Source organism: Protopterus annectens, chromosome 7.part0 (genome assembly GCF_019279795.1).
Source record: "Protopterus annectens isolate FY-2018-M chromosome 7.part0, PAN1.0, whole genome shotgun sequence".
Taxonomy (NCBI): Eukaryota; Metazoa; Chordata; order Ceratodontiformes; family Protopteridae; genus Protopterus; species Protopterus annectens.
This window is the reverse complement of record NC_056739.1, coordinates 1,998,643,902-1,998,661,088: the sequence shown is the minus strand read 5'-3', so window position 1 is coordinate 1,998,661,088 and position 17,187 is coordinate 1,998,643,902. Positions and strand designations below refer to the sequence as shown.

At 39.7% G+C, this 17,187-nt stretch overlaps 1 protein-coding gene across 3 annotated transcripts in view; it reads left to right on the top strand.

Moving 5' to 3' along the window:
* Window positions 1-17,187, top strand: part of LOC122807296 (collagen alpha-1(VII) chain-like) — a gene marked incomplete at its 5' end in the record, with an annotated part of 1,562,855 nt that overhangs the window by 1,335,676 nt on the left and 209,992 nt on the right. For all 3 annotated transcript variants that reach the window (XM_044078425.1, XM_044078422.1, XM_044078423.1), the window contains 1 exon segment: window positions 5,167-5,283. In XM_044078425.1, coding sequence (XP_043934360.1) covers window positions 5,167-5,283 — 117 coding nt within the window.

The following is a 17,187-nucleotide window of genomic DNA, read 5'->3' as shown; positions in this document are numbered from 1 at the left end:
TGTACCAACAGTTTGTGAGGAATGACTTCCCACATGGGAATTTCGTTGTTGATGCCAGATATGCCCTAGAACCCGAGCTCATGACACCCTTAAGAAATCCCCATAATGAACCCTCTCATAGGTACAATCATGTACTATCACAAACCAGAAGCTTTATTGAACATGTGTTTTGGCTGCTGAAGACAAGCTTTCACTGTCTAAATTCATCTGGTGTTGCCCTGCAGTGTGACCCTACCTTAAATACTAAAATGTCGACCGTATGTGCAGTGTTACACAATATTATGCTTAGGAAACAGCAGGATGGGGTCTTACAGGACCAGCACTTCCCAGCACAACAGATAGTGTAGGCTAAGCCAGAGGAGGGACCAAAAGTAGAGGAGTCATCATACCAGATGGAAGTGGGCACAGTATGCCATGTCACTAGCAAAGAGGCAGTGGATAGCAAATAGCTTCACAACATAGTAAACAAGAGTTAAGCAGATATACTACAGTAAAAATGTTGCATGCAAAACAAACACCTGGCTGTGCTTACTCATGCAAAGGCTGGCCACCCTGTTCATCAGACATGGGCAAGAATTAATAATATTACACCAAGAACAGATGGAAGCATATAAATATCAAGGAGATGCTTGCCCTGATCAATGTACTCGACTGAACCATTAGTTCTCATGGATTTTAGAACATTAAAAACATTAGAACATGGAGGACATTAGTCCTCCGGATCTCTTCAAATTATTACAGACAATACCACAGTTACATTGTACATCAACAAGTAAGGGGTTGCCTTTGCAAACTAGCCGTGTTAGCTTGGCATATAGCTTCACAGCCCAGTCTCACTCTACAGACATCTTACATTCCGTCAGAGCAAAACTGTGTGGCAAACAAGATGAACAGGACCAGGACAGATGCTCATAAATGGAAACTAGATCAAGGAGGTCTTCCAAGATTTGATCCATCTGTGGAGAGTTCCTAAACTGCCTCCTTTCTGAACAGTCAACTAGCAAAATTCTGTTTCAGGACTCCATGCAAGAAGGCCTGGAAGACAGATAGATGCCTTTTCTTTTTTTGGACAGGAATGTTCCTGTATGTCTTTCCACCCATTCCACTCATATCCAGCATTCTTTTGTAGGTTCAGTAGGAACCCCCCCATCCTAAGATCATTGTGGTGACTCCCTTCTGACCCAGGCAACCGTGGCTCTCCCTTCTTTTGAAAATGACCAGGGGCAATTACCCCAAGCTTCCTCACAGAATTTATCTACTCACATAAGAACAGGGGTGTTTGCTACACCCTGACATAAGTAGTCTTCAGTTGACTGCCTGCATGATAAGGTCGTAATTCCTTTTAGGCACCTGTTTTTTAAGGATACACAGCAGGTACTAATGGAAGCAAGAAAGCCTGCTACTGGAAAATCATATATTAGCAATATGGAAAAGGTTTTCTAGTTGGTGCCAACAGCATAACCAGCACCCATTCAGGGCTAGCTGTTCTCTGGTTGTACAGTAGTTGTGAGTTACTGTCCTATAGCCTTTCTTATTCCTCTATCAAGGTTAATTTATCAGCCATTTCAACATGTCTGCCCATGGATCCTCCTTTTTCAAGGCAGTCTTATAACAAAACGTTCTTGAAAGGGGTTTTGCATAAGAGGTCTCCAAGTAAACCAGTGGCCCCTCATTGGGAGTTTAATTTTGTGTTAGAGAGGCTAACACTTGCTCCATTTGAAAATATATCCAAAGTAAAATAACTTGACTGAAAAGAAATAAATGTTGAAAAGACTCCAGTCGCAACTATAAACAGCTTCAAGAATTTATTAAAATATAAAAAGCCAGTAAAATAACATGAGCGCTTTCATCTCAACAAAAAGACTTAATCAGACAAATAATACCTTCCACATCACTTCCTTAAATACCCTCCTTAATTAACCCCTTGCAGTACATGTCATATAAAATAGCCTTTCACATTATATAGAGTTAATAAAAAACTGTTTACCAAGTGTAAGTATCATAAACTTTTTCCACAAATTTAAAAAGCTAAAATAATAAATGAAGTTTGTGTTTATGCATATAGTAGCAAGAATTACCAAACCAAAACATATTATTTAAGTCTCCATTCATCCTATAATAGCTGCCCTTTTCCTTAAAATGGGTTTAACAGATACATATTCATTCAGACCAGGGGGAAGGTGGCTTTTAACCTAAGTTGCCATATCAACTCCTTTTTTATTAATGTTAATTTCCAATCACCTCCTCTTGGGTTCTTTTTCACTACATCCAAAATACCAAACTTGAAGCCACCAAATTTGAAACACTCACATGAGTGTTTATATAAGACATTAGTTTATTTTCTTGTTCTTATATCGTAAAGGTGCCCATGAAATTTTTACATAGGCAAAACTGAGAGGGCGCTGAAAAATAGAATTTTATTTAGAATAGATGTTCAAAGGATCACTGCTGTAATAGCTGCTTCCTTCCTCCACCCCCCTTGTTTTTTGGTGTGTTTTTTATGCCAGGGTGTGGGCATTTATTTTTTGTTATTTCTAGCACTGATCTTTCAGGGCTCATCCTCCCACTCTATGCTAGCAGGAAAGCTGTGAAGGGTTTCACTCCCAAACTTGTCTTTTAGTCAACTCATCTCAAGCTGCTTGACATGTAGCGTATGTGGAATGTACCCAGAAGCTTTGGAACCTGGTGGAATGATGATTAATGATTAGTTAATTAATTAATTCATTCATTCATTCATTCATTCATTCATTCGTTCGTTAATGATGTGTAATGATGTATAAAGGGCAGGACACAGTTGTCATCATTTGCACATGTGGAGAATTGACTACAGGAGTGTTAAACACCTAGGCAACAAGCAGGTAACATGGCTAGGCTTAAAATGTCTCACTAGGGATGATAGCCATGTATTCTGTTATGAACGTATAAACCTATAAATGCATGTTTTCTTATAGGAAAGTGTGTGTGTGAACGATGAGTAGTACAAAAATTAAAAGTGCTTTTATGTAAAATGTCAGAACCAGTATGGTGAGAGGGAGTTTAATGCTAAGAAGGGCCAGGATCAGTGGATATGTGTATTGTGCTGGGAGCTGTGGTGTTGTGTGTATGTGTATGGGTCTGTAGGAACATAGTGTTAGCAGTTGTTGCAGCTCTGCATCTTGGCCTACTGGACAGGTCCAGGGCATGCATGGTAGAGAGTTCAGCATCCTGTGTATGCCCCTGCCCATTGGAACAGGCCTGGCCAGGAGTTGGGCTGGATGCACCATAACCTTGACTAGATGATGTTGTGCTAATTGACCTCAATCGACATCTGCTAGGTGATGTGCCAGCATGATGACAGCCATGACAGCTTTTCCTGGATGTAGACACCTTCACAACAGATGTTGCTTTAAAAATGCAAACACTGTTATTGGCATCTTATAAATCTATGGCCTCCTTGGCTAACATCTTTGGATATAGCAGATGAATGGTTCTGAGGATGAACCCCTCCCCCCAGCAGGCAAACCAGAGAAGGCATTGCATTGTGTGTGATACATTCTATCTGAGGAATTACATACAGGGGACATGCACTCTGGTAGGTCAGCATACACCCCCCTGCATCACACTCATTATCTCTACCATGGCTGTGGTAGCTTCCATGATGGCTCTGCATATATGTTGTAGCCATTAAGAAACAACCCTCCTGTGGAGGGCAGTAATCATGTCTCCAGTGAGTTCCATTTACCATCCCTCTGTGTGGACCTTTTTGCCCATGAGTTCTGTGGGCGGATTCACTGTTGTCTACTAGGGGATAGTATATTTCCATGATCGTTAGAGTCCCCATCAACCTGTCCTGTCTTTGATGTCTGGGTAGCATAGTTATCTGCAGGCATAAATATTGTCCATGGTCTGTATTAGGGATGCAGTGGTTATATTCTGTACCCTTTATTCTCCCTGACTGTTCCAGCCCATTCCTACCATCATTATCAGGGACTACAGATCTTCCAGCATCAGATGAGGAATGTTTCCCAATGCTGGTGCTGGATAAAGAATTACTTGTGAATATACCAACACACAAAATATCCAGTGTAATATGACCAGCACGTCAACTGACCACCTCAGCATGTCTCCCCTTCACCCCTCATCTAAGCCTTTTCCTCCCATTCCTTTTCCCGTAAGTATTTTGATTTACCATGGAGCTGTTTTATGGAACTTTGGAGGTAAGGAGATTTGCCATCCTGTAGGGGTGCAGGGTGTTTGACCCCCAGCAAAAAGGTTTACATTATTTTTTTTTCACTGGGTTGAATTCTCAGCTAGTTGAGCTTGGTGAGTTGGTTGTTCACTGAGTTGTAACTCAACAAGACATAGCGGAAGCCCTAGGAGGATCTTTCTGCTAGGCAGACATTCTTCTTAGTGTGTACTAGTACATGCTACATGTTACTGCAGCATTCTTCTTAGTGTGTACTAGTACATGCTACGTGTTACTGCAGCATTCTTCTTAGTGTGTACTAGTACATGCTACGTGTTACTGCAGCATTCTTCTTAGTGTGTACTAGTACATGCTACGTGTTACTGCAGCATTCTTCTTAGTGTGTACTAGTACATGCTACGTGTTACTGCAGCATTCTTCTTAGTGTGTACTAGTACATGCTACATGTTACTGCAGCGTTCTTCTTAGTGTGTACTAGTACATGTTACGTGTTACTGCAGCATTCTTCTTAGTGTGTACTAGTACATGCTACGTGTTACTGCAGCATTCTTCTTAGTGTGTACTAGTACATGCTACGTGTTACTGCAGCATTCTTCTTAGTGTGTACTAGTACATGCTACGTGTTACTGCAGCATTCTTCTTAGTGTGTACTAGTACATGCTACGTGTTACTGCAGCTTGCTGTTTTTGAAGGCAAGTTTGTCAAAACAGTTTTAGATTATTGCTGCTATATTAATCATGCCCAACTACTTTCTTGAGTAGCAGTACATTATAAAATTTTGAACAGTTAATTCAGAATTATTTATGCTAAATGATTATGCATTTTATCAATTATTGTTTGTCTGCATACATGTATATTATATAGTGTTTTTTGTGCAAACCTGATTCCTTGTAAATAAAGCTTTCTTTTTTGGAAAACAAGAGCAAAACAAACTATATAATCTTGTTTTTCAACTTTTGTTCTCATCATTTGTTTTTCAGGGTTTTCCTGGAATTGTTGGCTCTTCGGGCCCCAGAGGAAGTGATGGACAACCTGGGCCTCCTGGGTCCCCTGGCCCTGTTGGCCCCAAAGGACCTGAGGGACTTCAGGGTCAAAAGGTAAAGATGGTGGTTTACTCATCAGTTGTGAAATCTTAGCCTGAATTATAAAAGGGGAGCTGAGTACAATGCATCTTAAATGTATATGTGTATATGCACCTTATACTGTTTTACATCATTGTATGCTGGAAGTCTATGGTTAAACGGTATTATCATAGTAACCTGGCATCATGATCTAGTAGAAATGCGGAGGTGGGAGATAGAGCTGTCATAAAAGAACATTGGCAACATTCTAGCAGTAAAAAAAGGTCAGACTTTGATATAATTTATAGCACCTCTTCAGTATGTGATTAGTAAAGTTAATAAGCTCACTTGCTACTAGTCATTTTTTTTAATTCTTCTTATGTCCAAAAATATTACAAAAGATTAGGCTTCTACAAGAAGTCTCTGTTAATAGTACATCAAAGAGCAATAGAGATATGTTAGGTGGTGCTCACCTGAAGGAAACTGGAGCAATGTAAGACTGAGATGGCCAGCTATTCTGTTGAAAGGCTCCAGTCTTTGATGAAGGCCATCCAGTAAATATCTGGGCAGTTCTTTCTCATTGTCATACCATGGAGGTATGCTCACTTGGAATGCATTTATTAAAACTGTATTACTATTCTAGTTTTGGAGGTGGGACATTCTTCTTACTCTGAAATTGAAGGAAAAAAAACCTTCAACCTATTTTTTAGTTATTTCCCTATCTGGACTAATGTCAAGTCATTATTTTCATTAAAACTAGCAAGCAAAGATCGTTGTGTCATCTGTATATTTTATCAGGCCTTCGATAAGGATCTGAGTTTTGAGTTTGTCTTTCTGTTAGTAAAAGTGTACTTTTTCTTTATCACTGGTTTAAAATTCTCCAAACACAGTTGAAAAAAATTGAAAAAGAACAGACACTGTTCATCCTTGCCACCCCTTAAAGTAGAAACATAATGATTCTGTTAATGTGTTGAGTTGTCAGTGCGACAAAAAAAAAAAAAAGACTATTCACTTTCAGAGCAAAGAGCAAAACGGTTAAATCTTTGTGCCCTTCCATTGTCTGAAATTAGTTCCACTGAGTCATCTTTAGGCAACCACACTTTGAAATGCTTGATGTGCTTATGGTGTCACCCCTGTTACCTGGGGCATCACTGACAGTGGCAGCTGCAGCTGTGTGTATCACAAATTTCTTTCCTAGTTAAGGATTCCCTCAAGTTAGAAGAATAACAGTTCCAGTTTAAGATCTGTAGTACCTTAAGTTCCCACACTTTTTGCAGTCATAGAAATACAACCTGAGTGGCAAACATATTCTGCCACAGATGTTCTCCATAACTGTACCATCTTAAATCAAATTAGCAAAGTGGTCCAACAGTTAACATTGTTGTCTCTCAATGCGTAGCTCTCCCATTTGGTTCTCAGAATGAGTGCCATCTATGCACAGTTTGACCATCCCTGTTGTGTCTAAGGGGTGTTTCCCTAGAGATCATAGTTTCATCCAATGATATGCTGATAGGTGACTTGGAGACTCTGGCAATGTTTGTGTGTGTGTGTCTGTGTGTGTGTGTGTGTGTGTGTGTGTGTGTGTGTGTGTGTGTGTGTGTGTGTGTGTGTGTGTGTGTGTGTGTGTGTGTGTGTGTCTGTGTGTGTGTTTGTTTGTTTGTGTGTTCTGCAATGGATATGTGCTCTGTCCAGGACTGTTTATGGCCTTATGGTCATTGCTTGTTTGAAGAGGCTTTAGCTCGCTTCAGTCTTCACATGGATACAATGAGTATTGAAAATGGAAATTTTGTCATCCTTAGAAACTATGGATGACAAAATCTCAGGGTTATCGAAACTGCAAAAGTGACACTTGTCCACAGTTTCTTTGAAGAGTTCTTCAGCTGCTGAGTTACTGGAGCTTACTTGATGCTCATCATTCCCACTGTTATAGGGTTGCCACCTTTTCAGATGCCCAAAGTGGGGCATTTTTGGTACAAATGTTTGCAGGGTGAAACATACCCATGGCCAGTACCAAGGACAAAACTTTACTTTTTTGCCTAAATAAAAGCTTATTCTTTTATTAGTTTATTATTCTATTTTATTTATTATTTTAGGTGTTTCAGATACTGATAACTGTTTTTTATTATACATATTACAATAAAGGAAATAATTTTGTCCTAAAATAAATCTCAGGACATTTTTTTTTTTTTTTTTTTTTTTTTCAACAACTGCCCAAAGAGGCCCAGTCCCTGTGGACAGGTGGTGTAAACTGTTGCTGTACCCTTCATGCTACACGGGTTGTGTCCTGCCCAAGACACAACCACTGATCAACTTCCAAAAGCTCTAGCTCCCTCCCACACTTCCACTATGAATGCTGATTGGTCAGCCCTGAGAAGGGACAATCAGTAGTAAGAGTGGAAAATCTTCAGTACTGTCTTTCACTCTGATAAAGAAGCACTCAGACGCTTCATAAAAACAGTAGCCAGTTTTCAGCTCCTTCCTGGCAGATAAGTCCCCTTTAGTGTGTGTGTGTGTACATATATACACAAGTATGTATATGTATATATATATATATATATATATATATATATATATACACATACATATATATATATATATATATATATATATATATATATATATATATATACATATATATATATATATATATATATATATATATATATATATATATATATATATATATATATATATATATATAGGGACATGTGTGTGTGTATATGTGTGTGTATATATATATATATATATATATATATATATATATTTAGGGACTGTGTGGAGACATGTGTGAATGGAGTAAGACGTTGAAGGTTGTGCATCAGAGCCGGCAACTCGGCACATAAAAATCTACTGCCAATCATTAGCGGACTAGAGTTCCGCTGTGGCGACCCCTACATATATATATATATATATATATATATATATATATATATATATATATATTTAGATAGATATAGATAGTAAACTTTTTTATCATTTGTTTCCTGTCTGGGACCACTATTTTTAGCTTTAGCTATAGTGAGGGCTTATTTTATGAAGAAATATACTACTTATGTAAACTTTGTGAATATTCTATAAACAAGTTAATGTGAGACAGTGTTTTTTTGAGGCAGGTTTGACTTTGGGGTGTGCAGTGCTTGTGTTCACACTGGGGCAATGTACCTACCATTTGTTTCTCTCTGACTAATTTACTTCTAAGGGTTTATGACAGGATTTTAATGTGTTGCTTGCATGTTATTGTGTTTTGGGGAACTTTTTATGAATGGGAAGTGCACATGTGCTGCTTGTGTAAACTATTTGTCAACTTACCTTCAGACAAACTTTTGTTAGTGACTTTAGTTGCATCAGAAGCATCTTCCTTGGTCACAGCATGGACACTTACTCATTCCTGCTGATTTATTTTCCAGAGTTCTTAGAAAGGAAAACAACTTAGCAGAGAACTCTTGCCAAATGTATGGGCACAGTCTTCACCTCAATCAATGGTGGGTGACTCTGTAGTGTTCAGCAGTCATTCCTTAGACCACTAACTTACCTCTGTGACTTCCTCTGGTTTAGTCCATTCAGCCACCATGAACCAGGGGTCAACCACATTCTCTTCAGCTATTCCAGTGTCTGATATAGACTTGGTAGAACCATCCTTTCTAGAACACAGAGATATTCTGGGGGGAGGGGTGCTGCTGGATGTGTCCAATGAAAGAAACCTCTTGTGAGGGCAATTATTCCTTCTCCAAGTTTTTTTTTTTTTTTTTTTGCACAAAGGCTATCTATAAGAAAAGAGGATTTTCTTACTTCAGCCAAGACATTGTTACAGACAATGAATCCTGGAGCACTTTATGCAGTACCTGTTAATGAGATCAGTCAAAATATTCATGAGGAAGACATGTCAGATGGTTCTGACACAGACTGAGCTTCATCTCCTGCTAATTCGCATGCCCAGAACTCTGTGGATAAAGAAACAGGGTCCTCAAATCCTCCTTTGAAAGAATGTTCTGTTTCTCAGGTTATGTCAAGAAGGAATGAGGTGTTTTTAGAGCAGCCACATAGTCCTTTGTATGTCTCTTTACAAGGCATTACAAACTGAATTTTTTCTCTAGATCCAGGACTGGCTTTGCTAGGACCATTCTCCAGAGACTCCTGGATCCATGTCCTTCCTCCACCAGCTTGAATAGGCTTTGGTAATCAACCCATATAGCCTAAAGACTACTGCAGCCTTGGGAATGATGAACATAGTACAGGTGTGTAAGTTGCACTTACCTATAACAGTTGATGTTCAAATTCCTAACTGCTGCAGTAGCTGCACCCACCTTCCATTCCCCTGCTATTACATTTGGTCATTGTTGGGAAATACATTGGTAATTATTTCTTGTTTGTTTACTTCAGGATAAGTAGTCTACTTCTTAACATTTGGGCAAGAAAGTCCTGAAGATTTTCAACTCTGAATGCTGATTTTCCCTACTCAGGGCTGACCAATCAGCAGTCAGTGTGGAAATGTTGGAGGGAACTAGAGCTTTTGGATGTTGTCCAGTTGCTGTGAGTCCATGTTTTCTAAAGACTACTGCAGCAGTGAGAAATTTGAGCATCTACTGTTTGGGTAAGTGCAACTTACACAACTGTACTCAAGATATGTAAGCTGGGGTCTGTTTTGCCCTAGCTAGCTCTAAGAATAAAGTGTCCTTCTTCAAGGTACTGACAGATCAATGTGTGTTCCTGACTTACTAGCATGCTAACAAAGATAGCTTCCCTGATAAAGAAAAGAGATGTTAGAGGAAGACTTGTCCAGAACATGTCTCATTCTCCTTAATTTACTTCCTTTCCTAGGAGATATGTCCTTCTTTCATAGGATATTATTTCTTAAACTTTTGATCTGTTCCTCATAAAATTGCGGTTTTCTGGCAAATCATTGAGGACTGAAGTCAGAAAATAATGGCAGACATTTGAGTTATAGACTCCATACCCGTCAGAAAATTCATACTAATGCAAAACATGTTATTCTGTCAACTTTCTAAGTTTGTAAGGGCAATATTTAAAAAGTGTCCCTATTTCTGGACCTTTGTCCCCCTATTATTTATGGCTTTGTTCAGATTTCTTGCACTTAGAGGTTGAGAGGTATGGAAAGAATCCTGATGCACTTTGTTATTCTTTACAGATTTAGAGGCCATGAAGAAAAAAATGTTATAGAACTGTAAATTTAGAAGCCGTTTACTTGATCCTGGGAACTATCGCCCTATTAACCTGATGAGCCAGGTCTGCAAGGCCATGGAACGTATTATCATGGAACTCATAAACAAACACATTGGTAACCTCCAAACTCTGGATCCCACCCAGTTCAGTTTTGTGAAAGGCAGATCATGTCTCCTGAACCTGATCGACTTCTTTGAGGCAGACACCAAAGCCGTAGATGAAGGTAAGGTGGTTCACACAGCCTATCCTGACCTCGCCAAGGCTTTCGACACCATCCCCCATTCTGGAATTATAGCTAAACTCACTAAACTAGGTATAAATCTCTACGTCACAAGATGGGTTGCCAACTGGCTCACTAGCAGAACCCACACTGTAAAAGTTGCACACTCCAAATCTGACCTCAAACCAATGACAGGTACAGTACCACAGGGTTTAGTCCTGGGACTTCTCCTGTTTGGTATCTACTTCTCTGAAGTACAGGCTAACACAGAAGGCCTCTGGCTAATGAAGTTCACAGATGACTGCAAACTAGGAGCCATAGTCGAGTCTGCAAATGATGTAGGAATCCTACAGAAGGGCCTCGCTGAGACAGATGCCTGGTGTCAGAGCCATGGCCTCAAGCTCAATGCCAAAAAGTGCATTGTCATCCCCTTTGGTAAAAACACTGTACCCATGAACTACTACATAGACAGCAGTCTACTTAACACCAAATGTGTGATAAGAGACCTTGGGATCCAGGTGGACAGTAGTCTGTCCTTTGATAGTCACATTGCCACATTAGTCAGGAAGTCCTTCTATGTGGCACACCTCATCATAAAAGGGTTCTCATCCAGGAAAAAAGAGGTCATCGTTCCCCTCTACTCGACACTCATTAGACCCATTATAGAGTACAATGCACCTTTTGGAATGTACCTCACAAGACATCTGCAGCAGCTGGAAAGGCCACAGAAGTACCTCACAAAGAGGATTACTGGCCTCAAGCAGATGCCCCAACGCTGACTGTCTAAAAAAACTCCAGCTTTACTCTGTAGCATATCACCTACTCCGAAGTGATCTCTGCCTAACATATAAAGCTATGTCAAACCCAGAGCTTTTGGACATGCTACACTTAAAGAAATCCCAATCCCTCTGAGCTACATGCTGTAGGGACCTAAACCTTGTCACCACAATAAACAGGACATGCTGGAGGGATAGATTCCTGTCCCAGAGACTTCCCATACTCTGGAACAGGCTACCCATCTATGTCAAGCAAAGTTCTTCATTAACACTCGTCAAGAAAAATCTTGATGAGTGGATGGGAAATAGGAAATACACCCTGGGGATCACTTCTGTGTCTCTGCTCAACAGTGGCACAGGAAAATAACTTTCTTGGGTGACGTAAGCCAGAGAACCTTGTTGGCTAGGCTTATGTAGGCCCTTGGGTCGATAGCCTAGTACCTACCTATGAACCAGGAATGTCAGTTTTGGTATAGTATTGCCCATGCAAAAGTTATGCCAGGCATCTGTACAAAACTTTCCATTCTTGGGATCCAGCTTCTGTTGATCAGTCATGCATTTGGAAGTGAAGGGGTACGGATCTCAGTTAAATATATCTATACTGTTGGGTAGCTATCTGGGAATAGGTAAGATGGCAAAGTGCATTCTGGCAATGGAAAATCTGACAGTGGAACAATCCTTGCTTTGCAACCTCCTACAAATTCAGAGCTTACAATATAACTTCCACAAGTAATCTTCATCCTAAACTGTGTTGGAGCTAGCATGTACTTCCACCCACCTTCACAGACAGTTACTGAGAGTGCCAGGTCATTGGCTAAAACACATTCATATATTTGGTAATGTCAGCAACATTCCCTTGCCATCATGAGCAAGTAGCATAAAATGAGAGCCATCAGTGCCTGAACCAGAATAAGTAAGAGCACGTCCCTCAATGAAAAGACACTAATTTCACAAAGTTCATTTGTCGGCTGATTGTGGACGACAGAAGAGGGATAGACCAGCCAATGGGTTACCTAGATAATAGTTTATGGATTCTGCCGTTAGACACACACCTACCTGCTGGTCCATATTTTGCCAGTGCTGGATAAAACAGATCTGGGAAAATAAACTCAGTCATCAGAGCTTTCATTTCATTTGTACATATGTTTACCAGTATGTACTACGTGATGGATCTGGTCCACATTTGGTCATTACTTTTGTTTGGAAAAAAAAAAGAAAAAAGAAACATCTCATTCCGTGAGATGACCTTTTCCTGGATCTTTTTCTGTTGTAGATTAAGTTCACTGTGCTATATTCCTCTAATTAGGCAAGATATGGAAAACATTTTCCCATCTTTCTCAGCCTCATTTTGTACTACAGAAATTTTTAGGCTGTAAGACTTAATTCCTATAGCAACTGAAGCATGCTCATTCAATGCTGTTTACAAAAAGGCCACTTTATGGACTCTCGGTATTTAGATGCTTATAAAAATTTCACAAACATTGTTCTGCATCTCAGCAAAGCCCTAAAATAGTGTCTGGATGCCAGGATCCTTCAGACACATTCTTCCTTTCGTCAAGCTGCAGTAGTTTATAGGTTCATAGGTTTATACTAGGCTATCTGCCCTAGGGCATTTATAAGCCTAGCCAGAATGCCCATTTTAAATTTATTTTGCTATGCCCTTTTTCGAGGTTAGTATACTGTCCCTCTGTCTAACAGTGACACAGAAGTGATACCGATCTCCCATCCACTCATCAAGATTCCTCTTGAAGAGAGTCAATAAGGGACTCTGCCTAACCTGGACTGGGATTTTATTCCAGAGTGAAGGGAGCCTCTGGGTTATGAATCTGTCCCTCCAGCATGTCCTATTTATTTCAGTGCTGAGGCTCAAGTCTCTCAATGGGATTTGGATTTTCTGAGGTGCAGCATGTCCATTAATTCCGGTTGGACATGGCTTTATCTGAACAGATGGTATGCCACTGAGTAGAGCTGGAGTTTCTTTAACCAGGCAGCATATGGCATCTGTTTGAGCCCTTTGATCCTCTTGGTGAGGTACTTTTGGGGTCTTTCCAGTTGCTGCAGGTGTCTGGTAAGGTTCATCCCAAAGGGGCATTGTACTCAATTATGGGCCTGATGAGGGATGAGTAAAGAGGCACGATGACCTCCTGATCTAGATGTGAATCCCTTCATGATTAGGTGGGCTATATAAAATGTTTTTCTAACCACTTTGGCCACGTGGTTGTCAAATGAGAGATTGCTATCAACTTGGGTCCCCAGGTCCCAATGGATTACCACCTATGTGGTAATTTGTTTTTGCCAAAGGTAATGACTATACACTTTTTGGCATTTAGCTTGAGGCCATGGTTCTGGCACCAGTTGTCTGTTTCTATGAGGCCCTTTTGGAGGATGGTTGTGTCGGCTCAGTTTGCAGTCATCCACAGTCCTTCCATATTGGCCTGTAAAAATATATACCCAGGACTGAGCCTTGTGGAACACCACTTGTAACTGGTTTGGAGTCTGACATGGCTCCAGCAATTCTAACCATGTGGGTTCTGTCCTTGAGCCAGTTTGCAATCCATCTAGTGACATAGGGGTTTATATTTAAGCTGGTGAGCTTATCTATAATGCCGCTGTGTGGACCACCTTTCCCTCGTCAATGGCCTTGGTGACTGTTTCAAAGAAATCAACCAGGTTTAAGAGGCAGGATCTGCCCTTAACAAAGCCAAACTGGGTAGGATCCAGTGTTTGTAGGTCCCCAATATCTTTATTTATGAGGTCCATGATGATCCTTTCCATAGCTTTGCAGACCAAGCTTGTCAGGCTTATGGGGAGATAGTTTCCAGGATCCGTTGAGGCACCACCTTTATGGAGAGGGACCACTCTTTGGGCACATATCCTGTAGTAAGGCTGAGATTGAACAGTAGATTTATGTTTGGGTTTAGCTCTTCTTGGAGTTCATGTGACACCATCTGGTCCCATTGATGCTGTGTTTTTGCTTTGGAGAGGGCTCTTATCTGAGCATCTGAGATGTCAGGGGCAGCACTCTGCTGGGATAGATATTTACCCTTTTGGTGGGGAGAAGTTTGCTGAACCTGTCAGCTAGGATGTTGGCAATGTCTGTGGGTTCTTTTGTCATTTTGGACTAATTCTGAGCATATCTGGGAATTACCACCCAGGTTCCTAACATAACTAAAGAAAGCCTTGTGATTATCCTTAGTGTCCTGTGCAATTTTTCTTTTGAAGCTGGCCTTAGACAATTTTATGTGGTTTTTGCTAATACTGATCAGTGATGCCTTCCTTTTGGGAATTTGCTCTATCATTTAGTAGCTTCCTCCTTCTATTGTATAGTTTGTTTATGGCTGGGGTCCACCAGACAAGGATTGGGTCTTGGTTTTATTTGGGATTGATCCATGCATTCCTGAAGGTGTTCATAGAATGATTCCACCTCAGTTTTGAGGGTGGGGTCGGGATGTGAATATCCAGTGAGATTAGTGTATGGTCTGATCTTACCAATGATTAATTGCGCAAAAGCAGGATGAAAGACTCACCTGGATGAATGTAAAGTGTACATTGCCTGTACAAACTGCCCTAGAATTGTCAGTGGGGTTTGGAGACCAGCGTGTCATTCTTATCTTTGTAATGGAAAGCATTACTGTTATCAGTGTAAAATTTGTATTTTTTTTCAGAAACAAGTGATAGGGAATTTGTTTTGTTGGAATGTGTGAAGGCAAAGGGAGATTTGTCTAATTCCTTTTACTCCTTGTAACATAATAGCTTTTTTCAAGGATTAGACTGAGCATGCAGAGTTGGTTAGCATAACCCCATTTCAGCCCAGTCTGATATGTTTTCCCCACTGCATTGGCTCTATCAGACAGCTCCTAAGCCACTTGCGACTAAGTAGAACCCACTGCTGCAAAACCTGAACTAGAGAGTTCAGCACAGTTCATCCAAGTCTCAACTCTCTGGAGTTGCGTACCTGACTTCTGTATATGCAGCCAGTGCAAAATTTTGTTTGTAAGACCCCATTTCCCAAGTTTAATTGGCAGCCATGAAACCTGTTACCCAATGTATGTCATTATCAGAGTGGAAATTGTTGGCTTGGTAGGTGCCCTCCTTAAGGTGGAGTGCCTGTTACTATAAGGTCAGGTACATAATGGAATGATTCCTTTCATTATCTTAGGTAAAATTGCATTTTTTGTTGTCAATGTTCACTTGTTGGCCATCTTTTAAATTCCACTGAACAATGAAAAAGAAGTGGTAACATAGGTAAATTCAGTGTGAATCAAGCTTTGAAGATCTTATAACTTAAGCAAAAGTCAAATCTAGAAGGACAAAAAATGCCCCCTCCAATTTTGCAAAGCATAAACAATTGAATCACTATTAAATTACTACAGTCTGCAAAATGCAATACAGTGAAAATCACTTTCTATACACAGATATGGAAAGAAACAAACTACTTAAGTAAACAATGCCTGTATTAAACTGTAAATAATCTGCGGCAGAAGAAAAGCATGTTTTTGCAAAATTACCGCCTCAGAGCAAGAGTAAAATCTGTTTTTAATGTATTTTGTAAATTTGCTATGCAGGAATATCATAGTATGAAAAATTAAGTAAACGGGGTATGAGAAAAACATGTAAAATACTTAGCATATGACCATTATGAAAAAATACTGTATGAGAAATATCTCCCTTTAATATGTTAATAATCTTAAATTCTTTCTCAGCCTTGGCTGAACATATACAATAAAACAAGTACACATAGAACAGGAATGTTATTTCAACAAAAGAGGCCACTTCGGACTATACTTGCAGCATTTCTCCTACACAAAATAAACACTGTTAATCTTCAGAGACTAATAATTGTGTATTAAAATCACTTATTAAATACATTATTAACAGCACAAAATTTAGGGAGATGTTATATATTACACTAGCATGATCTGAGAATTTCTATGTACTGAAGTTTGTTTTGCTAATTTGGAGGAAAGTAAAAATATGCTTCCTTTCCATCCTATCTTCATCTTATGTGCAGTACCAGATGCTGCCTGGCTTAATTAGCTAATGACAGTTTTGTGCAGCCGATTTAAGACCGGGAGAGATTATACATTTTTTCTTTAGTCCCGTATTTGATTCCCTTCTTCTTCATTTGGCTTCTCTGTGACTTTGAACAAATGTAGGTATTGTTCCCAGGTCACCTGCTGAAGAGGTACTTTTAGCTTGTGGGTTTATCCAATTAATAAAATAAAAATAGGCCAAAATGACCTAGCATACTAATGTCATTTTCTTTTATATCCAGGTAATTTTTTTTTCCCACAGTGCATTCTGGTCCCCATTGTATAAATTACAGCCAGGTCACTGTTATTTCATCCCTTCACTTGACCTGCAGTGTCCAGTACTCTGAATTTCTGCATTCCCTTAGAACATGTGAAGAGTATCAACCTATATTTTGGCATAACTTCTTCTGCATCTTATTACTACCAAGCTACTTACAGTCTTTTCCATCAATTTAAAAGTGCTAATAGAAAGAGCTTCTAAATGGTTCCTTTTGTCACACATCTGCTTTAAGATTAGGAGGCAGATCACCTATCACTTAGTACTTTTGATAATGACAAGTGAGTGAGAATTCACACTTAAAAAATAATGTTTCACAAAGGCTTTGCTTTCTTAATAATTTTAAATGTAAAAACAATGATATAATTAGTTGCGTTAAGTCTTCTTTTTCTTCAGCGGCAGGAAAGATCTGAGGAAAGTTGGCCCTGAAGCCTGTGGTTATTTCCATTACCA